This window comes from Penicillium malachiteum (genome assembly GCF_028827825.1).
Source record: "Penicillium malachiteum strain IBT 17515 chromosome Unknown utg000002l:1.0-8849297.0:1.0-8852440.0, whole genome shotgun sequence".
In the NCBI taxonomy this organism is placed as follows: Eukaryota; Fungi; Ascomycota; class Eurotiomycetes; order Eurotiales; family Aspergillaceae; genus Penicillium; species Penicillium malachiteum.
In genome coordinates, this window is record NW_026643095.1 from 7,826,173 (window position 1) to 7,852,545 (window position 26,373).

General features: G+C 48.2%; 10 protein-coding genes across 10 annotated transcripts; 7 read left to right on the top strand and 3 right to left on the bottom strand.

The window, feature by feature from the left end:
* Positions 1–319: 319 nt before the first annotated feature.
* N7483_005913 (ribonuclease P subunit p30 family protein) lies at positions 320–1,321 on the bottom strand (the record flags this gene model as incomplete). Its single annotated transcript, XM_057089350.1, has 2 exons — positions 320–1,167; positions 1,246–1,321. 2 exons carry the CDS (start codon positions 1,319–1,321, stop codon positions 320–322), a joined length of 924 nt encoding a protein of 307 aa, XP_056949179.1.
* A 465-nt stretch (positions 1,322–1,786) lies between these two features.
* Positions 1,787–3,032, top strand: N7483_005914 (casein kinase II subunit alpha/alpha'; the record flags this gene model as incomplete). Its single annotated transcript, XM_057089351.1, has 4 exons — positions 1,787–1,901; positions 2,020–2,393; positions 2,449–2,868; positions 2,943–3,032. 4 exons carry the CDS (start codon positions 1,787–1,789, stop codon positions 3,030–3,032), a joined length of 999 nt encoding a protein of 332 aa, XP_056949180.1.
* A 1,538-nt stretch (positions 3,033–4,570) lies between these two features.
* N7483_005915 (valine--tRNA ligase) lies at positions 4,571–7,919 on the top strand (the record flags this gene model as incomplete). The annotated part of the gene is made up of 5 exons (XM_057089352.1): positions 4,571–4,601; positions 4,667–4,759; positions 4,829–5,694; positions 5,758–6,853; positions 6,913–7,919. 5 exons carry the CDS (start codon positions 4,571–4,573, stop codon positions 7,917–7,919), a joined length of 3,093 nt encoding a protein of 1,030 aa, XP_056949181.1.
* A 269-nt stretch (positions 7,920–8,188) lies between these two features.
* On the top strand, positions 8,189–9,249 carry N7483_005916 (rRNA-binding ribosome biosynthesis protein RPF2; the record flags this gene model as incomplete). The annotated part of the gene is made up of 2 exons (XM_057089353.1): positions 8,189–8,202; positions 8,259–9,249. The coding sequence occupies 2 exons, from the start codon at positions 8,189–8,191 to the stop codon at positions 9,247–9,249; spliced, it is 1,005 nt and encodes a 334-aa protein (XP_056949182.1).
* Positions 9,250–9,767: 518 nt separating this feature from the next.
* N7483_005917 (Tim17/Tim22/Tim23/Pmp24 family protein) lies at positions 9,768–10,804 on the top strand (the record flags this gene model as incomplete). The annotated part of the gene is made up of 5 exons (XM_057089354.1): positions 9,768–9,782; positions 9,852–9,967; positions 10,148–10,361; positions 10,440–10,663; positions 10,747–10,804. 5 exons carry the CDS (start codon positions 9,768–9,770, stop codon positions 10,802–10,804), a joined length of 627 nt encoding a protein of 208 aa, XP_056949183.1.
* A 732-nt stretch (positions 10,805–11,536) lies between these two features.
* N7483_005918 (uncharacterized protein) lies at positions 11,537–13,557 on the bottom strand (the record flags this gene model as incomplete). Its single annotated transcript, XM_057089355.1, has 2 exons — positions 11,537–12,050; positions 12,104–13,557. 2 exons carry the CDS (start codon positions 13,555–13,557, stop codon positions 11,537–11,539), a joined length of 1,968 nt encoding a protein of 655 aa, XP_056949184.1.
* A 2,850-nt stretch (positions 13,558–16,407) lies between these two features.
* Positions 16,408–17,820, top strand: N7483_005919 (putative integral membrane protein Pth11-like; the record flags this gene model as incomplete). Its single annotated transcript, XM_057089356.1, has 6 exons — positions 16,408–16,602; positions 16,696–16,732; positions 16,788–16,855; positions 16,919–17,292; positions 17,349–17,419; positions 17,480–17,820. The coding sequence occupies 6 exons, from the start codon at positions 16,408–16,410 to the stop codon at positions 17,818–17,820; spliced, it is 1,086 nt and encodes a 361-aa protein (XP_056949185.1).
* Positions 17,821–18,429: 609 nt separating this feature from the next.
* N7483_005920 (putative mitochondrial carrier protein (Rim2)) lies at positions 18,430–19,601 on the top strand (the record flags this gene model as incomplete). The annotated part of the gene is made up of 3 exons (XM_057089357.1): positions 18,430–18,545; positions 18,611–19,316; positions 19,392–19,601. The coding sequence occupies 3 exons, from the start codon at positions 18,430–18,432 to the stop codon at positions 19,599–19,601; spliced, it is 1,032 nt and encodes a 343-aa protein (XP_056949186.1).
* A 663-nt stretch (positions 19,602–20,264) lies between these two features.
* Positions 20,265–22,809, bottom strand: hrdA (E3 ubiquitin-protein ligase HRD1; the record flags this gene model as incomplete). The annotated part of the gene is made up of 3 exons (XM_057089358.1): positions 20,265–22,520; positions 22,621–22,725; positions 22,786–22,809. The coding sequence occupies 3 exons, from the start codon at positions 22,807–22,809 to the stop codon at positions 20,265–20,267; spliced, it is 2,385 nt and encodes a 794-aa protein (XP_056949187.1).
* Positions 22,810–24,092: 1,283 nt separating this feature from the next.
* Positions 24,093–25,863, top strand: N7483_005922 (putative MFS transporter; the record flags this gene model as incomplete). The annotated part of the gene is made up of 2 exons (XM_057089359.1): positions 24,093–24,344; positions 24,391–25,863. 2 exons carry the CDS (start codon positions 24,093–24,095, stop codon positions 25,861–25,863), a joined length of 1,725 nt encoding a protein of 574 aa, XP_056949188.1.
* Positions 25,864–26,373: the final 510 nt, after the last annotated feature.

Sequence of the window (26,373 nt, forward strand, 5' to 3'; positions counted from 1 at the left end):
AATGGCGATCTGGTCCAAAATATAGGACCAGTCATTTGAACCCATTTGTGGGAATTGCAAATGTATGGTTTCCATTTCATATGGTCACTGGAATAAGTCATCACGCTCAAATTCCAAATAGCCAACTGGATGTCATGATGGCTGTCAGGCGGCTAGCATTAATGTAATTACCATAAGACATGGATTTAGGGGCTTCGTTTTGAGGAGCCAATGGCTCTGCTTGCGCGGTTAATGTAGGCGCAAGGTGTTTCCCTGGGCGGCGGCATTCATTCCACAATGGAATTCCTCTAGTATAGATCAAGTAAAAATCGGAAAACTCTCAGCTTGCATCTGGTCCGAGAGTTTCCAACCGAGCTTTCTTTGCTCGCCGTTTCAATTCCCGCTTTGATAAGTGCTTCTCGGCTTCTTCCGCCACCGCGTCAGAGCCGATAGACGCCTTTCTTTTCAGGTTATCCGCATCTTTACTCTTCTCGGGAGACGCATTGGACTTGTTCGTGGCTTTTTGTGTTGGCGTGGGCTTCTCGGAGCTGGCTTTCTCTCCACCGTGGATAATGTCAACAATTCCCCGCCAGCTATTTCGCTTCAGTTTTGCCAATGCTGTCACTTTTCGTGCTTCCTCGCAGATAGCCTCCTTACCACGTTCTTGTGATAGACCCCATATACATGTTAAATTGATCACATCCCACGGAGCTCGCAAGCTCAACGCCCTCCGAGCCTCACTTGACACAATAATGCCACGTCCGCGTGTTGCCCGAACCAAGGCCATAGCATTCCCAATCAGATTGCGGCGAGCATCTACTCCGCTTCCCGTGACTCCCGGTCCATAGCAGATCTCTAGACGAACCCCACGTGACACTGCAGCAGACAGCATCTTGAATTTGAAGTGGTATGGGAGTCGAACTGAGAGGTCAAGTGAGACGATATCACATTCTAGGTTTGTACAGGCGTTCAAAAGAGCTTTTTCATTTGTTGGGCGAAGCGCAACCAAGTCATAAGCTTGGGACAGATTGTTCAAACGTTGATTTTGGGCGGGATCGGCGAGGGTCAAGTTCAGGCGGGTCAATAGTTGGAGGGATTTAGGTGGATTCTGCGGAAGAAGTGGTGGTTTGATGGTTGTAGGGAGCTTTCCGGTGATAGTTTGGGACAGGGCGACGGTGGTGTAACCAACTTGAAGAGTCAGGTCAATACCTCATGTGGTCTAGAAGCAACACCCATGAGCTAACTTGGGTTGGCAGGATGACTTACGTTCAGCCAGAAAATTTAGAGTGTGGGGCACCTCTGGGTCATCCGGGCTATATGGGACATTGAGATCATAGAACATGATGTGCTGATAAGTCCTGTACCGAAGAATAAAGAGCTGATGAGACCCAGGTTGCTGGGAGGTCTTGTCGCAACACACAGAACCAAAAAGTCACAGCTTGTCCGAAATAGGCAACTGAAAACCACCTGGACAGAAAAACCGCCGGAACATTGTGTTTCCGAGGGTCCATAGTCTAACCGTATTTAGCTTGCTCTCCACACAGCAAGTCCCGTGACAAGGCGGAACAGCAGATCTCGCTCTCACATTAATATCTCCCCCTCCATTAAACATTGCTTTCAGGACCGATCGATCGAACGGTTACGTTCGGGCTGGTCAGTTGCTGGGCCTTCTATTTCTCATCTTCATCTCTCTTGTTTCTCTCTCGACCCTTCAAACAACGTTCCTCATTCGCGACCCCCGCTTAAACCCCCACTCGCCGCATCTGATTTCGGTTGTGGGCGGACTCAGAAGCCGTCTACGATCACCATGGCGCGCGTTTATGCCGATGTAAACGAGCATATGCCTCGATCCTACTGGGATTATGACAGTGTCAACATCTCTTGGGGCGTTTTGGAGAACTACGAAATCGTTCGTAAGATAGGTACGGTACATCTCGATTGCAGCCTCCACCCTGGTTGAGCGTATCGCCCGCGGTCATGCCTGAAGTGTGGAGACACCCCTGTGATTGACCGACCTCCTGCTGACCTTATCCATTCTAGGCCGAGGAAAATACTCCGAAGTATTCGAAGGTATCAACGTGGTCAACTATCAGAAATGTGTTATCAAGGTCCTCAAGCCCGTCAAGAAGAAGAAGATCAAGCGTGAGATCAAGATTCTTCAGAACCTTGCCGGAGGTCCGAACGTTGTCGCACTCCTGGATGTAGTGCGTGATAACCAGAGCAAAACCCCCAGTCTTGTGTTTGAGGCTGTCAATAACACCGATTTCCGCACCCTGTACCCCCGCTTCACGGATTATGACGTGCGTTTCTACGTTTTTGAGTTGTTGAAGGCGCTCGACTTCTGTCACAGTAAGGGTATCATGCACCGAGACGTGAAGCCCCACAACGTTATGATTGATCACGAGAAGCGCAAGGTTCGTAATTACATTCCTGACCTTAAAGTTCGTTCTTCATTCTAACTTATTTTAGTTGCGCTTGATTGATTGGGGTCTCGCTGAGTTTTACCACAAGGGTACGGAATACAACGTTCGTGTAGCCTCCCGCTACTTCAAGGGTCCTGAGCTGCTGGTCGATTTCCAAGAGTACGATTACTCCTTGGATATGTGGTCACTGGGTGCGATGTTCGCCTCAATGATCTTCCGCAAGGAGCCCTTCTTCCACGGCAACAGCAACTCTGACCAATTGGTCAAAATCGCCAAGGTTCTTGGTACCGAGGAGCTTTTCGAGTACCTGGACAAATATGATATTGAGTTGGACCCGCAATATGATGAGATTCTCTCGCGCTTCCCTCGCAAGCCCTGGCACTCGTTTGTTACTGCTGAAAACCAGCGCTTTGTGAGCGACGAGGCGATTGATTTCCTCGACAAGCTCCTACGCTACGATCATGCTGTATGTCATCTCTGATTTTGTTTTCCTCCTCTCTTGCATCAATTTTCTCTTTCTAATCATCATATCACTTATAGGAACGTCTGACTGCCCAAGAGGCTATGGCACACCCGTACTTTGAGCCTGTTCGTGCTGACGCAGCACGAAACAACGCCGCTCAGTCCTGAATTCTCCCAGTGTGATAATGATGATGATGGCATCCCTATTCTCTCTGTCTTCTTTTTTTTCATGTTCTCCTTGTCCCCACCCTCTCCATCTCACGCTACCATCAGAATAAGCACATTGCTATCACGATCTTCCCAACTGCTTTTATCTGAATTTGAATAACGCCCTTACAAACGGTGTGCACAATCGAGGGAAAAAAATCGGAAGGAGGATGATTGACGCAATCGCCAGGCTGTCTCTTCACTCAGTCCTTCTACACCTCATGTGAAGAGTGGCTGCAGCGGGTAACCGACTCCCGAACGGAGACGACGTTGATGACAAGATATGACCTCTAATCTTCTTGGGCCCAATGGGCCTACACTGCCTCGGTTCTACGGGCGTATTAGTGAGCGCAATAAATCAGTTGACGTCTTAGAGCGGGAGGAGTTTCTCTCCCATATCTGCCTAATTGTATAGCGCTTTTTCTTTTATCTTCGCCATTCCATTCTCGAGTGCTCTCTTCTTCCCTTCGTGGTTGGTCCGGTGTTCTGGATTCATGAATCACTTTGTTTTCCCTCGTACTCCCCGCCCATGATTTTGATATGCTATTCCCTTTCCTGCTTTTTATGCACAGTTTCTTCTGGAGTGACGGGGTTAGGGAGGTATCTTATGTTACTGACCAGAGCCACGGAAGAGTGGTTTGAAGAGATAATTGCATTTCAAATTTTGAAATTCCGAAGACCGACTACTAGTAGTAGACCTACTACGCAGTAACTACGCTATACAGTATACGGATATATCTTCATACTATGTAGGAATTTGCTACTACATACTAGTAGTGGGCCCGAGTCTCCCGACGCCTTAACACTAGCATGTACTAGTAGGCCAGTAGCTTGAACTTACTCTTGGGAGTAGTTTCGGTCTCAATATCTAGCTTTAACTTCCGAGGGTTGGATAAATATGGATGATCAATGGCGCCAGTAATGCATAGTAGCTAATTGGGCATGGATACCTTGTTTAAATCATATTTGTGCCCAATGCACCACTGTAGCACCACAGTTTACCCTGAAATTTTTCAGATAGCATCCCTGAATATTGCCCATGGGAAAAAGCAGTAGCAATATCAGACTGATGCTTTATATAGACTTGGATAGTATATGAGATGGAGGGATTCATAGATCAGATCGCCCGTTGGCACCAGCGCCATCACGTGAGAACGCGACCGTTCTTCGAACTTCATTGAAATTGACTCATTGAGAATAGGTCAATGCGACAACCCATGAGATAATATCACCTCCCTAATTATTATTTAGTCCAATGTTGCATACATAGCTGTATATAGTCAGTGAGTCATTGTTCTCAAGCCTCGGGGTGTCTCCACCGATCCTCAGTTGAGCCCCGCCTTCTCATTCGTTGCCTCTGCGTGGGAAATTTAATTTGCCCGCAATTCGCACAACCACCCCTCCTTCTTGTCCGCAACTCCCTCAAGATACTTATTCGGCGATTCGTGGCGCGATCGGCGCCTTGGAGATTACCTCCGCTATATCGATCATCTTCCAGGATGGCTCAAAACTCCGCCTCCCAGATCCCCAGTACGTCTTGCCCCGGGAAAACGAATCCCCTCTATGCGGCAGCTCACTAACTTCATGTTTGATAGCTGGGGACTCTACTACCCCCGCTGCCCAGCAACCGCAAGCCCAGGCTGGACAAGATGCCCCAGCCGTTCCCAAGGTGAAGACCGAGAAGGAGCGTATGTTTATCCATCCCACGGAATATACTCGACCCCATATACTTCGACAATAAGACAACCGGCTGACAGTGGTTATCATCCTAGTTGAGCGCGAGCGCAAGAAGGCTGAAAAGGCGAAGAAGTTCGCGGAGAAGAAGGCTAAGGCTGCTACTGCCCAACCTGCTGCTCCCAAGGCTGAGAAGAAGGCCAACAAGGTGGAGAAGGAGAAGACCACCGACGCCTATGACCCTAAGACCATCGAAGAGGGCCGCCTCGATTGGTGGGAAGAGCGTGATCTCTTCAAGCCTGAATGGGGTCCTGACGGCAACGTCAAGCCCGAGGGCTCCTTCGTCATCCCCATTCCTCCCCCGAACGTTACCGGTTCCCTGCACATGGGTCACGCCTTGACCAATGCCCTCCAAGATACGATGATTCGTTGGCAACGCATGAAGGGTAAGACCACCCTGTGGCTTCCTGGAATGGACCACGCTGGTATTTCGACCCAGAGTGTTGTCGAGAAGATGCTTTGGAAGAAGGAGAAGAAGACTCGTCACGACGTCGGTCGCGAGGCCATGACCAAGTTAATTTGGGATTGGAAGGATCAATACCACAGCAACATTAAGAACTCCCTGCGAAGACTTGGTGGTTCTTTCGACTGGTCTCGCGAGGCGTTCACCATGGACCCTAACCTGTCCGCCGCTGTGACTGAGACTTTCGTTCGTCTCCACGAGGAGGGCATCATCTACCGTGCCAACCGTCTGGTTAACTGGTGTGTTGCCTTGAACACCTCGCTTTCTAACCTTGAGGTCGATAACAAGGAAATCGAGGGCCGTACCCTCCTCGATGTGCCCGGCTATGAGAAGAAGGTCGAGTTCGGTGTCTTGACCCACTTCTGCTATGAGATTGATGGCACTGCAGAGCGCATTGAAATTGCTACTACCCGTCCGGAAACCATGGTCGGTGATACTGGTATTGCTGTTCACCCCACTGATAAGCGCTATGCACACCTAATTGGCAAGAACGCACGCCACCCCTTCATTGATCGTCTGATGCCTATCGTCGCCGACGATGGTGTGGACCCCGAGTTCGGTACTGGAGCTGTTAAGATTACTCCCGCCCACGATTTCAACGATTTCAACCGTGGAAAGCAGCACAACTTGGAATTCATTTCTGTTATGAACGATGACGGTACCTTCAACAAGAACGCTGGTCCTTACGAAGGCATGAAGCGCTTTGATGCCCGTTACCAGGTTATCAACGACCTGAAGGAGAAGGGCCTGTACGTGAAGTGGGAGCACAACCCTATGAAGGTTCCCCGTTGCTCCAAGTCCAACGATGTTATTGAGCCCATTCTTAAGCCTCAATGGTGGATGAAGATGGAGAGCCTCGTTGGTCCTGCCATCAAGGCTGTTCAGGACGGTGAGATCATCATTCGTCCCGAGAGCGCTGAAAAGAGCTACTTCCGATGGATGGAAAACCTGAACGACTGGTGCTTGTCCCGTCAGCTGTGGTGGGGTCACCAGGCCCCTGCTTACTTTGTCAAGATTGAGGGTGAGCAAAATGATGACAGTGATGGCAACTCCTGGGTCACTGGGCGCACCGAGGAAGATGCTCGCAAGAAGGCCGAGGCCAAGTTCCCCGGCAAGAAGTTTGAATTGGTCCGCGATCCCGATGTTCTCGACACTTGGTTCTCTTCTGGCCTTTGGCCCTTCTCGACTCTGGGCTGGCCTCGTCAGACTCACGACTTCGAGCAACTCTACCCCACTTCCGTCCTGGAGACTGGTTGGGATATTCTCTTCTTCTGGGTCGCACGTATGATCATGCTTGGTATTAAGTTGACCGGCAAGGTTCCCTTCAAGGAGGTGTACTGTCACTCCCTGATCCGAGACTCTGAGGGTCGTAAGATGTCCAAGTCTCTGGGTAACGTGGTTGACCCTCTTGATGTCATGGAGGGTATTCAGCTGCAAACTCTTCACGATAAGCTCTTGCTTGGTAACCTTGCAGACAAGGAGGTTGCTACTGCTACCAAGTACCAGAAGAAGGCATTCCCTAAGGGTATTCCTGAGTGTGGTGCTGATGCCCTGCGCTTTGCCCTTGTTTCTTACACTACTGGTGGTATGTGAATGTTCTTTAATAGGGTTCCGTATTTATTTACTGACATTGTATTGTTTTAGGTGGCGATATTGCCTTCGATGTCCAGGTTATTTTTGGATACCGCCGTTTCTGTAACAAGATTTACCAGGCCACCAAGTTCGTCCTTGGTAAGCTGGGCGAAGACTTCAAGCCCCAGGCTAAGGTTACCAAGACTGGCAAGGAGTCTTTGTCTGAGCGCTGGATTCTGCACAAGCTCAACTCTGCCGCCAAGGAAGTGAACGAGTTGCTGGAGAAGCGTGACTTCTCTAACACTGCCAACCTCATCTACCAATACTGGTACTCCCAGTTGTGCGATGTCTTCATCGAGAACTCTAAGTATCTGTTGGCAGAGGATGCCTCACCCGAGACTCAGGAGTCTGCCAAGCAGACCCTGTACACCGCTCTCGAGGGAGCTCTCACTCTGATTCACCCGATCATGCCTTTCGTCACTGAGCACTTGTGGCAGCGTCTGCCCCGCCGTCCCGAAGATAAGACAATCTCTATCATGACTGCCAAGTTCCCCGAGTACCAGGCTGAGTTCGACGACTCCACTGCTGAGACTGCCTATGAGCTCATTTTGAACACCTCTAAGGCTATCCGTTCTATCCTGGCTCAGTACGATGTCAAGACCAAGGGCGACATCATCATTCAGACCTACGATGCTACTAGCCAGCAGACCATCTCTGAGCAGATGACTAGCATCAAGTCTCTTGGTGGTAAGACCCTGGGTGAGTTGTCTCAGCTTGGTCCCGAGAACACCAACCCACCTTCGGGCTGCGTTGTGGCTACTGTCGGTTCCGAGGCTGCTGTCTACCTGCGCGTGTCTAAGGAGGTTGCTTTGGAGCAGGAGGAGAAGGCCAAGGCTGCTCTTGAACGGGCTCGTGAGACCGCCCGCAGATCTCAGAATGTCATGAGCGCTCCTTCATGGAAGGACAAGGTCAAGGCTGAGGTTCGTGAGCAGGAGGAGAAGCGTCTCCGTGATGCTGAGAGCGAAGCTGCTCGCCTGGAGGAGCAGATCAAGGAGTTCGAGAAGCTTCGCCTGGAGTAAATTGCCAAAAAGTGGAAATCCAGGAATATCTAGAAACAGACAAAATAATCAAACCTAAAGATAGGAATGAATATCTCTTTTATTTTATTTATTATTTTCTCTTCATTTTATAATAGTCACTGGGTCGAGACTCGAATTTACTTGGTGCTTATCAGTTTTGCGCAAGTTGGCTTATCGATAAGGACGCCAAGCCTTTCCCCCAAAACTTTTCTGCGTTTTTTACTCTCTCTGTCCGGAGTTCTCTACAAGAAAAACCATCCCCCGCCATCATGTTGCGTGAAGTGTACGTATATGAAACTCGTATACACCAATTTATGATACTAATAGACTATTTTACAGTAAAGCAAAGAACCCGCGCACCGCGCGAATTCTCAAGGCGCGCGAGCCCCAACTCATCGAAGGCCCGAAGAAGACTCTCCTGCTGCACGGCACAAAATGCCCCCAGGCACTCAACACTGTCCTGAAGACATTCAACTCACTCACTAAGCCCCACTCGGTGCTGTTCCACAAGAAGAATGCAAACGTCCACCCATTCGAGAACACAGAAAGCCTGGAGTTCATGGCGAACAAGAACGAGTGCGGTCTGGCAGTCTACGGAAGCAGCAACAAGAAGCGCCCTAACTGTCTTACAATGGCCCGAATTTTCAACTCACAACTATTGGATATGTGCGAGTTGATCCTGCTGCCGCCTTCCGATGCCGACTCCATTCCTCCTATCAACGAACTGGTTATGCACGTTGGTCAGGGTCTGCGCCCGATGATGTTGTTCGCTGGAAGCCCGTGGGAAGACCCAACATCCGCTTCGCACGTTATGCTGAAGAGCTTTTTCCTGGATATGTTCAAGGGCGAGGAAACCGACCGTATCGACGTTGAGGGTCTGCAGTACGTTCTGATGGTTGCCGCAGAGGAGGCCCGTGAGGGTCTGTCACCTATTGTCCACCTGCGCTGGTACAAGGTTATTACCAAGCGCAGTGGTCACAAGCTTCCTCGTGTCGAGTTGGAGGAGATTGGTCCTAAGTTCGACTTCAAGATTGGCCGTATGCGTCCTGCAGCGCCAGATGCCATCAAGCAGGCTATGAAGCAGGGCAAGCGGCCGAATGAGGAGGGCAGAACCAAGAAGAACATTACCATGGATTCTATTGGTGATAAGGTTGGTCGCGTTCACTTGGCCAAGCAGGACCTGGGCAACCTCCAGACTCGCAAGATGAAGGGTCTGAAGCGTCGGGCCGGCATGGAGTCGGATGAGGATGAGGATGACGACGAGGATATGATGGATATGGATGATGAGAGCTCGGAGGATGAGAGCCACAAGCGGGCTCGTAAGGAGTAGACTTACTTGCATTGTTATAAATTCTTGTCAAGGCGTTTCTTCGGGCCGGTTTAGGGTTTGTGCTTCTTTTAATGTCCGCGATTCTGCAGGATAATCATGTATACCGGGCATGGAAAAGTACTATGTTCGATGGACTGTGATGATGATAAATACAGGCATTTTATTTACCCACCCTTTTCATCCTTACTTTTGTATCTAGACTCTACAATGAAAAGATATTGATACTCATGGCAATCATTTATATCATAGTATGCTACTGCCAATCTCCAAAATCGTATTTGTATAGAACACGTGACCATGACGTTGGCGTGCTCGGCATCCTCTCACATGCCGAGGCCCTTTTCACTCGTGCTGGCCCGAGCTAAGTGCCGTCATTCTCATTCCCCTTCCCCCTCCATATCCTCATTTATTCTTCCCCTAATGACCTTCATCGCTCTGAGGACTTTTCGCTGTGGTGAGATTCCCGAGTAGCCTTTTCTTTGTCCACGTCCGACCTCCTGCCGAGGACTTGCGACGCTATGGATAAGCTTTTAGTGAGAACTTGTCCCCACCAGTACATGCATACGCAGAAAGAAGAAATACTAACATAAGCCTTCTGCAAGACACAACTGGATACTATCGTCCTCAAGCCCGAGCTTGCGCCCTTCCTATCATTAATCAAGGGCGCCCGTAATGGCATCGTGTACGGATCGAAGGTGCGGTTTCCGCACGCGCTTGTGTAAGTTGAAATACTGGAACTATTGAGCTGAACAAGGCATATGAGGGAACATGGTTGAAACTAACTGCGCATGTGATACTTAGAATGATATTTTTGTTTCGATCAGGAACGTATGTGCCAACACTCCTCTCTCCTTTACGGCTCTTAGGTTTCCCGGCGGGCTAACGGCTCACCATTTAGATTCCGGGAAAAGCTCAAGCTCGTTCTTAAAGCAACACGCCAACATGCGCGAAATCTTTCCACATTTGCGGTCGTTTACAAACTCTCCATGATCGTTCTCCGAAACCTCAACCCCGCAGGCTCTGGGAAGGAGGGTCGATATGATAGCTTCTTTGCGGGGTTAATGGGTGGATATACTGTCTTCGGACGGAACCCGGGAAGTATTAGCCAGCAGGTATGAGCATCGCAAGCTCCGAGTCTTGCATCTGAATGGCATTTGGGTTGAGATATCGAAATACTAACACATTTCTAGATCGTTATCTACGTCTTTGCCCGCGTGATGCTCTCCCTCGCCAAACTTGCCGTCGAACCCAATATGCACCCTCTCTCCCCTCTCGTCACCCCTGAAGCTCGAGCCAAGATTTACGAACACGCTTGGCCAGCGTTCGCCAGTTTCACCTGGGCGTTCGTTATGTATATCTTCCGATGGTACCCAGATACCCTGGTGACCAGCTTGCGAAGTAGCATGGTCTATATGTACGTGATGCGCGCACTATTTTTTTCCTATTCATGCTCTTAATCACATGTTCGTCTCGATACTAATCAATATGAATCAACAGCTACGCGGACTCAGATCATTGGGACTCATTCCGAACGTTGTTCATACACAACAAATGAGATCCCAACGAAACGACACGGTTACTCACCACTGAATGTCCCAGATTTCTTTGTAGATTCCCAGGCTTGCCCATTATCATTTTTCTTCCTCTCCAACTGGTTTTGGATGTTGACGGCGTATAGAATGGAGTTTGTTTCAATGTTACCCGTTTTGTGGGGTTTACGGTCTTTATCACAAGACATGCATTTTTATATACTAGGGATAGGCTAGCGATATCATATTCAATCTGATATGAATGATGAACATAAGGTGCCGATAGCACATGGAATGAATTGCTCACGACTCGAGCTTGAAGTCCTAACTTGAATGTTCCTCAGGCTTTAGTCTAAAAGATAGGCAGCGTTACCGACGACATCTGGAGTAGGCGAGATCAATCGAGATCGATCCATGGATGCCATACTGATTCTACTAGCACCCGGGCACTGCGCATGAACTCCAAGTTTTGATACCAGCATCAGATAGTAGATACTAAGACTGCCATGCCACAATTAATGATTCAAATTTTTCACATTTTACTAATCTGCGCTGACAATAAGTCCGTCGGTACAGTAACAAACAACACAAGAGGGTATGAGAAAGCAAATCGAAAAGAACATTGCGCCGCCATCGTCATCAAAAACTCTCGAAGGAGTTGCTAATAATACATCAGTGCCATCCATGGAGACCACGAATTGAAAATAAAAAAAAAGAGCAGCCAAGGGGTAAACTGCGATAGTGCAAAAGCGCAGAGTCTACTGCGAACTGTTCGAATCGACCTCCACGAGTACCTTCAGTTCCCCATCCATCCAGTCTACAGTATCAGCAGACAGGAGGGCAATTGTCCATTCTTTTTCATTATGAATGGTGACAAGTCCCTCGGGAAGTAAAACTCTGGTTCTCCAGTAGGAACTCGCAGCATCTCGTGCCTGTTGAGTAACGGGATCAACGTTGTCGGGATCCTGCAGGAAGGAGAGGCCTGGGATTTGGGTTGGGTAGCGGCGCATAATAGCTTGTTTTAGCCTTTCGGTATTGGGGCACTGCGCAGCTGGGATATCGAATCGAGGAAGGATGCGTTTTCCTTTCTGGAGGATATTAATGCGGACATATGTTTGGTTGTTGGAGATGTTTGTTGAGGGTGCGATAGGAACAAATGGCTGATGGTGGAATTGGTGGTCTGGGGCTGATACGTGTGTCGTAGGGCCGCCCTGTCTGGTGGCAATGTTCTCTCGAATGATGCGCGAGACATCTCGAGTAATACTGCTCGCACTGTGGATAAGGTCAGTAAATGGTGGCTTTAACAGTTGGGTACGTAGACTTACAAATCATCTCGTGCTGGGATGTTACGTTCGCCGCCGATACGCCAAGGAAGGCCCATGGTTGAGTCTGCATGAATGATGCGATTGACATTGGCATCTTCGCAGGGGCCCGGACAGTCATATTCGCCGTTGTGGACCACACGGTAGTGACTGTCCACAGCTGCGACCAGCCCATGCCATTGAGGTTGCTGAAGTCCGGACAAGGACCACAGGTTGTCCAGTTCGTATCCTTGATTGTACATCTCGTAGGACTTAGCAAAGTCGTTCCAATCCATGGTGTATCCATCCAGGAGAAGGTCAGTTAAACCAAGATCCATGATCTGTGTAGGATCTATTGGATCTTGGTGGTTTTGACCAGTTGATGATGATTGGATTGTTTGGTCCACACCCTTGGCTCGGTTATCTTGTTCATGCATTTGCAGTTGTTGATCAGGCGAAAAACTGTCTTGGAAACCTTCGTTTGTTTGACGTCGGCGACGGTCGTCCGGTGCACCACCTCTACGGGTTTCAATCGCATATTGGCGTTGTCGTTCATTGGTAACCATTCTTCGCAGTAATGGAATAACTAAAGAAATAATCTTCTGCTGATCGCGAGGCCAGATGTAAGTTCGCGGATTTGGGGTGTCGGTCGCCGCATTCTCTCCGAAGAATCGTTCGCCATGACCCTCAGCCTCCAGGAAGTGCTTGACACAGTTCCACAGACGCAATTTAACCATCTCAGTATCTCCTTTACCACGTTGACCTACACATTCTCGCCGATCGGGATGATCGTCATCAAGCATGAACACCTTAGCGGCTGCTTGAAGGTGGAGGAAATTCTCCGGTGTCAATTCAAGCGAAGCAAAGAGTTTAGACATTGGCGGGCGAGTGTATTTCTTATTGGTGGAGGGCTGGCGAAACAGTGCTGCAGCTGAGTGTACACCTACAGCGCGAGCTTCATGCAAAGACTGCACGAATTGTGGGTGGACATCCCCGTTTTCGCCCGCATAGAGATGCGATCCTTTGAGACCTGACTGCGAGCGTTGCTGCTGAGAGCCAGACACGCCAGGTCCAGCCAAGGCAGGATCCAGATTCTCATCGTTCCTTTTGCGCTTTTTCGACACAGTGCGAGACAGGCCTGAGTCTTGAGAATGCTCATTCGGGACCCTTAGGTGCCTGCCACTTCCTATGCCACCACCGAAATTTGTATCGCCGAACCCATCCTCTCCAAGATGCATATCCCCGCCATAAGCATCCAATTGCTGGTGGCTTGCAGCGGTTGCTGCAGCTGCGGCAGCCCAATGCGACAAATCCTGGTCTTGATCGGCCGCGGCGGTTGCAGCTTCCACTAAGCCAGCGAGCTGGTTATCGTTTGCTGTGTAGCTATTATTCGGATCGATGTGGGCGTTCGCATTTGATTGTGGTGGGTGGTCATTGAGAGAGGTGGGGGGATGTTGGTTGGAGTTCGAGGCGGACATTGTTCACTTCGGCGCGAAGCTTAGCGGGACTCGGAATTCTTCTTGGGACGACGCGAGTATTTGAGAGCAAGCTCGGGCTTCCTGCGCGTGTTTCGTCGCAATGTCACAGCGATATCTCACGCAACTGCACTAATAGTCCCAAAATTGCTGCTGTTTTTGGGAATGAAATTCGACTGGTGGAGCTCCGCAGGTAGCTTTATCTGAGGATGATCGCTGTCCGCCGCGAGTCTGCAATGTCGCAGAGCGCGCGGTCAAGGACGAAAAAATAAATCCCCAAGTCACTCAGCTTTAAAAGGTAGAACAATGAGTTAGGTAACAGTAGTGCGAGTGTTTCAAGCCTGAGGCGTGTAGCTGATAAGAGCGCAACGCGACGAGATGATAGATGTTTGCGTGGTTTGAAGAAACAGCAGACAGTGCAAACCTGTGCTGTGGATTCGGAAGTCACGTGAACAACCCTTTTGGTCCAATGATATACATCATGGATTTATGCATCGATGCATCCGATAGCGTTACAATCCACAAGAAAAATGGTTGCTTCAAACACACCCATAACTGATCAGAATTGGGGCAATTCTCATCATTGTTGTTTTCAAAGATCTGACCTTGAAAATTTTGAATGGTTCAGATATAATCTCACGGTATAGCTCTGAGGTCTGATACCAGTTCTCAGCATCTCACAGGCTTGATAAGATCGAGCAAAGCGGAGGCAAAAATGAATAATACTACATCAAAATGAATCAAACAAACTTGGGGCATATAAGTATTGCAACATTTGAATGTTGAAATTCTTCCAGACGTCCTGTATCTCCTCAAGTGCCAGTGCACTGTTGCAATCTTGAAGCTTGAATTCCTCACCAAGTCTGGGGCCGCAGCAACGCCAATTCCAACCATAAGAAGCTTGAGCTCGGAAATTACAGTCAAGCTCAAGAAAAGAAAAAGAAAAGCCTTCAAACATGCATAATTTTTGTTCGAACTGATCTGAAATGGTTGATGTACATTATCAGTGGCGGTGGAGCTGGAACGCGTACTACTCACTGTGCAAGTTAGAGCAACTTGGATGCAGCACTGAGGGGAAGGTACATGTATCATGTTAAGGGGCAAACTCGAGCAGCTTGAAGACTCCAGAGCCTTGGAACTTGAAGCACATCATCCAAAGGATTCAATATTGATACTGGGCTTCAGGGGAAGGGGTAATATCGGCATTTGCCCCAAGCTTCTGAGGCTGTACACGAAGATCCTAGATTCCCGGTCAATGCAATTTACATAATGATACCAATTCTGACCGTAGCACAGCAGGACAATAATTTCCGATTTGACCAAATATGCAACCTTGGCAGACAGTTGAGAGTACAATGTGTTGATAAGAGAAAACCTGCAAAGAGACCCAATAGTAAGTTGTGATGATTGCACAAAGCGACAGATTAACTTGAAGGTAGAGTAGTAATGCCAGGTCCAGGAGGGGCAAATGGATCCCAATCAACATTGAAATGTTACATATACAAAGTACATCTGAAATCACTCAAGTGTCCATCATATGTAGATGAAAGAGCAGGGGGTGGACCCTCCGAGCCGTCAATCTTCAGCTCTCACTGCAAGACAAACCAAAACTGGGAAGAAGCCGGAAGACAAAAATCACTTGCCACCAGCAGAAACCAATCTCAATGAGGGGAACAGACGGGAAATTGCCTCATAAGTGGATATGATTAAATCTACAAGGCTCAATTTGAAGGTTTGCATTAGAGTAATGTACATTGATATCACGTGGAATTGGCCAAATTTTTACTCAGGGCTGCATACAGAGTACACATCAATTTTTTTCTCCTAAACGAGATCCATTAATGTGTCTATGTGGAGCCTCTTCTATGCCGTTGACCCGCAAAAGGATTGTTGACACTTTTCTAAGGTTAGATGTGATATATCAACTCCATGATTCGTGTTCGGCTGCATCTACGGAGCATCACTGGTAACACCCCGCACCGGGATCTGAAAGAAATGCCCCCGAATAACCTTTGAATAACATTTCCAAGATTGAGTACCCTTGCATCTTCATTCGAACTTTCAAATGATCTTACAAACTGACTTTAAATAAAGAATCCCAGTTATCCTAGGTAGTTCGTTTCTAAATCTTTTTTCCCGAATTTGCCATCGGTCAGGAACTCCGAACAGGATTAGCTACCCAAGTGGATTCTAATTGCTTTCTCCGGTGAAGATGAGAAGTTGTGTCCAATGCATTGCCAAAAGCAACTAATACTGTGGGTAATGCATCAACTCTCCAAGAAATGCACGTCAGCTAGTCGTTTCTGATATGTCGAAGGGCAATCTGCGAGATACAACCGTAAGAGATGACCTATCCCGAAAGCTTCTTTGTCTGTGATAGCAAGGCATTGAGACAAGATTGAACCTTTTTGATGCAGTCAATGCACTCTGAACCATGGTTTCTGGAGAGCATGATAACTTTTGAAATCGTCGATCCTCACTCGCCGTGCATCCCTTGAGATCTATGCGCGGCACTATCAACGTCCATGGCTTTTATTGATATTTTACCATCCTCTCGGCGGGGCCGTCTCGTACCCCATCTGTCATAATGTTTTGTGATTGGTGTATACTCTCCCTGACACCTCCTTTGATCTATCAATAAACTTTGCCCCATATGACATATCTGGGTGGATCTACCTATGGGTGTGTTGGCGTTATCCCTATACAAAAGTCCTAACTTCTGGAACCTGTAGTAGCACTTGAGTATAATAACGGCCACCACCCTGCCCCATTATTCCAAATCATCAAACCTTCCTTCGTCTCTTTTTGCCACTTTCTTCAAGTCCTTGCAAAGCCCTATCAGCCCTACCCGTCATGTCTTCTAATCAGACTTCCACGGGAACGGAAGGCGATTTCAATCATCCCAATGAGGAATTGCAAAGAGCTGTCAAAATCTCTCTCGTCTTCTCCTTCTTATTGCCTACAGTTGCAGTCGGCTTGCGAATCTGGGCACGAAAATTGACTGGGAACAGGTTGTTCCTGGATGATTACTTGATCCTTATTGCTCTGGTATGCAATGCACCTTCTACATGAACATTTGAACCTTCGACAGTGGGTCAACGGCTTGTAGTGGAGAGCTAATTCACGTTTCAATCTGTTTAGCTGTTCAAATATGGTTGTTCTATCGGAGTTACAATTCGTGAGTATTTGGAATTACCCGGGACATTCTGCAGCTAGTGCTAACGGACAATTAGTCCTCTTCAACGGTCTGGGGTCCCACATGGACACTATTCCGGAGAAAAATCTAGTTGTCTATTTCAAGGTATGCATTTGGCGTAGCAAGCTGAAACGCATATGTGCACTTGTTAATGTCGAGTCTATCTAGATCGGATGGTCGAATCCCTTTGTATACACTACATGTGTGGCCTTCGTCAAGCTTTCCGTCCTGGCACTCTACAAACGTCTGTTTGCTGTGAAGCACATGATTCTAGCAGTCAATGTCGTTGCTTCGATTGTTGTGTTATGGGCAGTTAGCATCATGGTCGCGGCGACATTGAACTGTATTCCCATCAACAAATTCTGGAATCGGTCCATCGAGGGCTCCTGCATCGACACAGCCAACTTCTACTATGGCATGCAAATCCCAAACATCATCACAGACCTTGTCATTCTCATTATGCCTATCAAGGTCGTGATTGGTCTGCCCATTCCAAAATCCCAGAAAATGCTTCTTTCTGGAGTCTTCCTCATTGGTGGATTGTACGTTGGGCATCATAGATATGACTTGTCAAGAACATGCTAACAAAAGTTTCTAGAACTTTGGTCTTCGATATTGTCCGATTATGGGTGGCAATTCAGCTCACTAAGTCAGGACCAGACATTACTTGTAAGTGATTTATCAGATTCCTTCCCATGTTTGTACTAGCCAGTCCCTTACATCTTGCAGATAACCAAGCCCCCACCGCCATGTGGACCTGTCTCGAGGCGGCTGTCGGCATCATCGGAGCCTGTCTCCCCAACCTGAGGCCATTATTCAAATTTGATGGAGGCAATTTCTGGTCTCAGATTCGATCCAGTCGAGGATCTAGCCGAGGCTCAAGCAGGGGTCGTTTGACCTCGAAGGATGGAGACATGACAGCTACAGTGAACTCGACAAGCACATCTGAGACCCTCACATGCGATACTTTCATTATTCCGAAGCCACACATGGAAGAGCACATTTCCGATCAAGGGACTCAAGGCATTGAAGTGCATCGATATAGTAAATATATGGATGCTGAGAAATAAAGGGAAGAAACATTTGCCGTGAAGGATTTTTTCAGAAATTTGAAAAATGACAGGTCCAAGGAATTTCCATACAGCTTAGGCAGCTTAGTTTCATTTCTTATGTTAGAACATTCTTTGAGATAAATAATTTAATATGTACAGATAATTTCAATATCAACCTATCCTGGTAGCTTTAGAAAAAATTTGAATGATTTCAAGTTTTTTTGTTGTTATTCTGAGAAATGACCACCGTATGAGTGAGGGCTGTCTTCCGTCCCAAATATATTCCGAGTCATCTTACTACGTAGTACTAGTTAGTAGTCCCATGTGAATCATGACTCACTTACTATACAACTCCAGGTTGAACTCAGCTTAGATTTCAAAGATTCAGAAACTTGAAATAATGTATTTCTAAAAATCACAGCAAATAAATACATTGACCCCAGAGTCTAGACATTAAACTGTTTGGTTCCTGGACAATCTAGTCCAAATGTGGCGGTGGCGTTTATCAGGGATTTGTTATCTCACGTGATAGCGTGAAAACTTGCGGCCCCGAACTTATCCCCGGAAATTTGTCAAAACTTCAATTGATCTTCAAGTTTCTTAATCACCAAAGAATGCGCTGTCATGATGCAGCAAAGTCCCAAGATACATGCTCAATCTTCTCAGGAGAGTGTTGCCTTGCGGACCTCTCAGACAGCCCCTAAGAAGGCTCATGACCCGTGGTCACATCTTCTAGCTGGCGCGTAAGTGATCCAGATCTCAATTGACTCCCGTCATCCAAATGAATCATTTTTAACACCATATACAGGAGCGGAGGCTTTGCTACAGCAATTGTCACGTCCCCTCTTGATGTCCTCCGAACACGTCTCCAATCCGATTTCTATCAACCCATTCCCCGATCTTCCACCTCATCCGCAACTTCCATTCCTCCCCAAACAAATCACAAAACCCTCCGCATTATCGGCAACATCTACAAAGCCGAAGGATGGCGCGCATTTTTCCGCGGTCTCGGTCCCAGTCTCGCAGGTGTCGTCCCTGCCACAGCCATCAAATTCTGGGTCTACGGAAATAGCAAGCGCATCGGAGCCGAAGTCCTTAACCTCCCTGAAAACTCAACAATCCTTCACGCACAAGCTGCCATCTCCGCTGGTATCGCAACTGCAACTGCCACAAACCCCATCTGGCTTGTAAAGACTCGCCTGCAACTCGATCGCGCTCAAACAACCACTGGAGCTCGGCGCTACCGGAACAGTCTCGACTGCGTGCAACAGGTTCTTCGCCAAGAAGGTATTCGCGGTCTCTATAAGGGACTGAGTGCTAGTTATCTTGGCTCGGTTGAGACTGCTCTGCACTTGGTTCTTTATGAGCGCTTGAAAATTACAATGGCGCAGTCGCTTGGTTCCCCCGATGGAAAGGATACCGCTATGCAAAAGGAAATCACTAGCTGGATTAGCACTACTGGAGCTGCGGGCTCGGCCAAGTTTGCTGCTGCTTTGCTTGCGTATCCCCACGAGGTAAGCTCAACTCAAACCATTTTAATGCAATCAAATCAAGTTGAGTCGATTTACTGACTGATTTTTTCTTTACAGGTTATCCGAACACGACTTCGTCAGGCACCACTCGAAAACGGCGTCCCCAAATATACCGGTCTCGCGCAATGCTTTTCACTTATTGCTAAGGAGGAAGGAATGGCCGGTCTCTATGGTGGTTTGATGCCACACATGGTCCGCTCGATTCCCTCCGCTATCATCACCCTTGGAGTTTATGAGTTCGTCTTGAGATTCGTGGGCACTTCATGAACATGATGCATTTTCTGCGTCTTTGTATCTGGTCATTTAATGCTCCACTCTGTACACTATCATCCCTGATTTTGCTACTCTGGCTAGACTGGGCAGCCGTCGATTTTTTTTTTAATTTGCATGTATTCTACAGGGCGTTTGTGGATGGGATTTTTCTTTTTGGACTGTTAATAGAATCTCCTGTCTTGGGACTTGTACCATATTGAAATACTCTATTCGCTTGTTACTATTACTATTATTGCATATGGAGGTGGGAATGTGATACGTTTGCGTCTTATGAAATCGTCCAGCTGAGAAACGTAGATTTATAAATTTTGCTTGCCAACTGGATTCAATTCTAGACTTGACATCTGGAGTAGTATGGTGAGGTGAATTGCGCATAATAGAAAAAATAAAAATTTCATAAACCGTTCAAAATGAGGGGGACGGAGTATTTATTCTGGAGCACAAATATTGAGAAATTCAAACTCATCATGATATAAAGAAGACTAGAAGCCGGGTATGGTACTTTGCTCAAGAACGCCATGCAACGCTGATCCGAATGGGGAATACGATCAGGTGGGAAATCAAAACAAGGGGAGAATCCGAACCCATTTAATCACCGTGAATAGACAAAAAAAGTACAGGAGGAGGGACAGAGATAGTGCAACTTTTATGTTTCGTTCAAGATGCTTCTTCGTCAACTGTTTCTTCCACAGTGGCCGCACGACCCTTGGCCTTGGACTCCGGTTGAGCATCGTGCTCCGTCGATGGCGAGCCTGTGGCTCCGGTAGAGGAGCTGGCGTCGGCTACTTGGTCGGGTCGCACATCTGTCCATTCCTGAGATAGAGAGTCGGTGCGAGGATCCTCTGTCGAGGTATTTTGTGAGCCCCAGCTTGGCAAAGCTTGACTTGTGAGAGACGGGAGAGCATCGCTCGTCGTGGCCTCGATATTTGTGGATGTGCTCGTTTCATTAATAACGGCGCTGTCGGTGTGACTGGTCTCTTGAGTGGTAGGGCCCTGAGATGTGTTTGGTTCGTTAGAAGGCGCAACAGATGCTGGGCGACCCGAGGTAGTAGGAGTTGGGCTGAGGCCTTGCGAAGGACCCGCAGGGCCAGTACCAGGAACGATTGGGTGCCATGGAGTAAGAGTCCAGCCTGGAGGAATGGTCATTCCCTCTGGTATACGGGGATCACCGGCAGGAATTGCTTCTGCGCCAGGGTTTATGATGACTGGACGACGGTTGGGAATATGAGGAATATTGAGAGGCATCTGAGGCATCTGAGGCATTGAAAAGGCACCGGATGGAGCCGGAGCCGCTTGCTGTGCAAAGCCGTTGGTCTGTTGTAGGCGAAGTCGCTCAAGTTCAATTTGGAGGCCGCGCACACCGATGAGTTGTTCTGAAGCGAGGCGCAAAGATTCAATCTCCCGTGCTAATTGCTGTTCAATTTGCCGTAGCTGTGTGGGTATATCGGCAATGTTTGAATGAGTTGCGGTGGGCGGGTTATGCATGGGCTCTGCACCGGGTGGACGACGGCCAAAGCCGAAACCAAAACCAATCTGACGTGCTCCCGGTTGGTTAGCATCAGGTGCAGGTTGAAGCGGGGCGTGGCCTTGATGAAGTTGATTGTGCATATTCTGGAAAAGGTCGCCTCGCACAGCACCGAAGCCAATTCGGAAGGGGCCAAACTGGTATACCCGAGCTCTGGGTACACCTTCTCCTTGGCCACCGATCTGACCAGGACCCTGATCGCCGCCAGCACCATTCTGCTGCTGGCCGACGCCATTGCCAGGCGCATTTGCGTTGGCACCGCCTTGTGTGCTGCCCGGTCCGACTACCGGGCGACGACAAGTTGGGCAATTCTGTTGTCGCTCCAACCAACTCCGAAGACAGGCGAAGTGAAGAATATGACCACAGGGAAGCTTCTTGGGGCGTAGCCGATCGGGAACAGCCCTGGCATTGGCTGCTGCTGCTGGCTGTCCGTTATTCTGACCCGCATCCGGAGCTGGTTGAGCGGAGACCATATCCTCTCGACAGATAATACAGACCTCCTCTCGCCCAACCTCTTCGGGTGTCGCATCTGGATATCTCTCATTCATGTCACGAGTTGCGTTGCGGTATCGAATGAAGTCCATGATTCGTCGACCGAAAGACCGGATCGTGACCACAACGTCGCGGAGGATGTGAATGGGTAAGCCGTAGAATGTGAGAAGGATTGCGAAAAAGACAAGGTAAACAATCAGTTTCACGAAGTCGGTGAGGAGATCTAGGTAGAAAACCCAGCGGCCTTTCTCCTCCCAGCCCGGAACATCAATCTCCAGCTCATTGACATCATTCTCATCCGGCAGATTGGTAGGCGGCGAGCCTTCGCCAGCCCGCGCATGAGCACGGATGGCTTCCAGACGAGCTTCCCGGACCTCCGCTCGGCGCTCCTCCATCTTTGCCTTGACCTGCTGGCGAGTAATGTAGAGTTCCGTTAGGGCGATGCAATACCTAGCGGTGGTAGACGTGGATAGAATAGTCAAAATCGCAAACTCGAACCCAAACATTACCATCATGTCGGGTTTCGCCTGATGGTATACTGTATTGATGCAATACTGTAGCATTGAGGCGTTAAATAGGACCGACAGTACGAGCGAGATGGCCAGACGGGTATGGAACAGACGCGGATTCGCAGGAGGTTGCTGTTCCAGGTATTCCACTCGGCCTTCTCCAATCCATCCCCAAACTTTACCCACGAGCAGAGAGATGAACATGACCAAGAACCACCCTCCAAGTGAACCTCGGAAGATGGTCATAGCTAGACATGTCTCCGTGACCGCGAACCATGCTCGCTCGTAGAGTTGTTCGGTTTCTATAGGACGTAGGGGACCGTAAAGGAGTCGCTGTAGCCAGAACAGCACAAAGCCGGTGGCAAGAAGACAAAGGTTCGTGAGGATCTGGCGCATAGTCCGGTCAGTGGTTTGAAGCGGGGAAGAAATGATGATTTGAATGACAAAGGCATTGCGAAGCATCGAATACAGGGTGGTTGTAACTTACCATGAGGTTGGCACTACTTTGAGAGAGATAAACGCAAGCTGAATAGAAATTCGATCTCTGATGTAGAGCTTTTAAGAACACACCGGTGGCTAGGACCACCGAGGCCTACATGGGAGGGTCAGCAGGCATCACTAAAGTAGGACAAGTGAAGAGTAAGGCACCCACCCCAGCATATGCGGCTAGTCTCATGGCGAAAGGCTGAGACTTCTAGGCGGGGGCATCAGAAAAGGAATAATTGAGTGAGAAGTGGATTGGGGGACATCGATGTGAATGTAGTAGGACTATAGTATGATCTGGACAGCTTTCCAGAATAAACCCCCGGGCGGTTCGCCTCCGCATATTACGTCAGCCTAGCTCCGCTCGCACGTGCCTTGACTGTTGAGTGCATACCAATGATACTATACAATGATGAGAAATTATAAGATAAAAGAATAATATTGGATGAATAGATGGTAGATTGTGAGCCTCTTGCTTGATCAAATTCATCTGGGAGAGGATGGGATTTAATTCTGCTGGTTAAGTAGGAAATGAGCACTTGAGGAATCCCACTCTATATGTAGGTGCCCACTGGCAGTATGAGGTGTATTCGTACTTCCCAGCACTTGTAGTTTGAGTAGTTAATTATTTTCCATTTTAACCATACTAAAACTAGAATTTTGGCATTATTTAAAATAGTGAAAATCATGCTTTCAAAAAGGTGCAACCCCATTGGAGTCATGATTTTCATTAAATCATGAATCCATGATCAAGACTCGGATCTAATAGTATTAGAAGTGGGTCCAGCCTCGAAGCTAGTATAATGGGCCATATAAACTTCAACTTGAACGAACTTGAACATTCAATGTTGGACATGTGCCTATAGTATTACTCTTCAATCCATCTTCCAGATGTCAGCTGTACATAAGCCCTCAGGCTGGAGTGTCATACATAGTACCTACCCACTATCAAGCCTGAATTAGGCAGCCTCGAACATTCATGAATGCTGCCGGTAATTCAATGAGCTAGATAGGAATAATCCTAGGTAGTGTTTACATTGAGGTTGAAGGTCGGGTTTCAGGTTTCATTCAGATGTCCATTCCCAGAACTCGTTCACACATGTGCACTTGAATAGATGAACCCATGACGTTGTTCCCTTGACAGCACTATGGCCCCGGGGCGTTAAGGATCAGATTACGCCACCCAGATGACATTCTAGTACTCCGTACAGCCCTGGCGCATGCAAGACTTTAGGTGCCAATGATCGGCAAACGAATCAACAGTAGCCATAAAACCATTTTTTTTTACAGCTTATTCGCAAGAATTGACTTGCATGTGGTTCCTGTTTGGGTGAAAAAAGGCGGTGAGAGCTTGCAAGGACCACCCGGCTACACAGCATTCCGGGGCGACACAAGCTAAGATGAGAGAATCCGCCGATCATTCTCGATCTTCCTTTCTCTCCTGGAAATCCCCCGCAAAGCAATGTTCGTTTAGTGATGGCTTCATCCCCCGCGTTGTTTACAGCCGCAAGGCGTCAGACCCTGACTTACCTGTTAGCGGTCTGTCCCTTCTCAATCGCGTTTTTAGTATTCATTAATTCCTCCATCTCCTTCGTGGTAACCGATTTGGTCGGTTTGCATGATGGAGAAGGAGACGCGGTGGGCACTTTAGGATTCGCCGATGAATTGTTGGCGTTGGTAGCCTGTCCACTATGGGGAGTACTCTCGGACCGCATCGGCGTTCGCCATGTAAGCATGATCCACTCATATCTATTTGGCCCCAAACAAGATCTAGATGACTGACCGGGAGAGACGAGGGACGAAACAGGTGTGTACTATTGGGTATGCCATAATTGCTCTTGCATTGGTTCTATTCGTGCAGGCCACGAAAGTGTACCCGCAGCTCCTGCTGGGACGTCTCCTTTTCAGTCTCGGAGGCTCGGCTGTGTCAACCATGGTGACTGCAGTCTTGCCTACTGTGACAGGCAAGGCACTCCATAAAGAGGCGTACCGCACCTCCGTGTCTTCTGATCTGACCATTACACCTGAGCGAGTTTGCGGTTTCCAAAATAACAATACAAACTCTCCTGCACCCAGTGCTTCACCATCCGCCCGCCTATCTGGGTTTGTTGGCCTCTTCGCAGGATGCGGTGCCCTGGTTTCCCTGGGTGTCTTCCTGCCTCTGCCCGCACGATTTGCAAAAGTGGGTCTCTCACCATCTGAGGCAATCCAACGCAGTTATTACCTAGTGGCTGTTGTAGCCATCATAATCAGTGGAGTTAGCTTCCTGGGTCTTCGCAATCTTCCTGGAGAGGAACAGAAAGGATGGCGCTCTTTACGAAACTCCAATTCGCAGCATTTGGATGATTCACCAGCTGGACTTATAGAGCCGAAAAGGCTCCCGTACTGGAAACAATTGGCCACAGCAATGCTTCTCGGATTCCAGAATCGCAGTATTGGTCTGGGTTACATTGGAGGATTTGTTGCTCGGGCATCCTCGGTGGGAATTTCCCTGTTCATTCCTCTGGCGGTGAATCATTATTTCCGTATCTCGGGGCTCTGTGACGAGGAGCATGAACCAGAACCAGGATCTGGAATGAGAGATATGAAGAAATCATGTCCACAGGCATATATACTTGCCTCAATTTTGACAGGTGTCTCTCAACTGATTGCCTTGATTGCCGCCCCAGCATTTGGGTTCTTGACGGATAAATCACGCCGCTACAACGTGCCACTGCTAGTGGCTGCCTTCACGGGTGTGGTTGGGTATATTGCGTTTGCCCAGCTTCCAAATCCCCAGTTCAAGGGTCCTGAGGGTAATCTCAGTGTTTTTGTCATCATGGGACTCATCGGTATCAGTCAAATTGGTGCAATTGTTTGCAGCCTCGCGGTGCTGAGCAATGGGATCCTACGGGTGAGTCTTGACGATGACAACTTCCACAAAATCTACGATGCGCAGAGAGATTGTCCGGATGTCCAGGATGATTGCAGTGAGAGAGGCGAGGAGGACCAGCCGTTATTGGTTGGGTCGGTGAATCGGCGGTTAGAACACCTGTCGCATTTGAAAGGGTCTATTGCTGGAGTATACTCACTCTACGGCGGGGCCGGAATATTGCTGCTCACCAAGGTTGGGGGCCTTTTATTCGACCGGATATCATCTGGCGCCCCATTCTATATCATGGCGGCGTTTAATGGAATCCTATTGGTGGTGGGAATCCTATGCGGCATCTTGAATCAGGTAGCACCAGTGGTGGAATTATCAGTCTAAGACTGGGCTGCTTACCGAGTATTAGTATAAGCCAGCCAAGAAGAAACCTTGTATTAAAATGAGTAACACGAAGCGAGTCCCAATTTTCGCTCTTATCTTCCCACTAACATTGTGTCCACTTTATCATTTCAGCTGGACTCGGGCTGCCCCGGATCGGCTTTGAGTTCTAGACTGAAGGGTTTAATTAGAGGTGGATCATTTTTGCAAAAATTTCAAAGGAATCTATGGAATATTGAAAACCTCTTTGATTAAAATTGTTAATTTTAAGAGACTATGACTATTCTGGTAGTAACGTGGATGCGCAAATTACGATGATCTAGTGGCGCTAACGCATGACCCGCTTCCGAAAGCGCTTTCTCCAACTTCGTTAAAAAAGGGGTCTCAGGGTCTAAGGGTCCAGGAACAAGGTCTGAATCTTTTACTCTGTCTAGAATTCTCTTTTGAAATAGAAACTTGCCATTTATCTAGGACCATCAAAAATTACTATGAAATCCGGACTTTGCGCCGAGA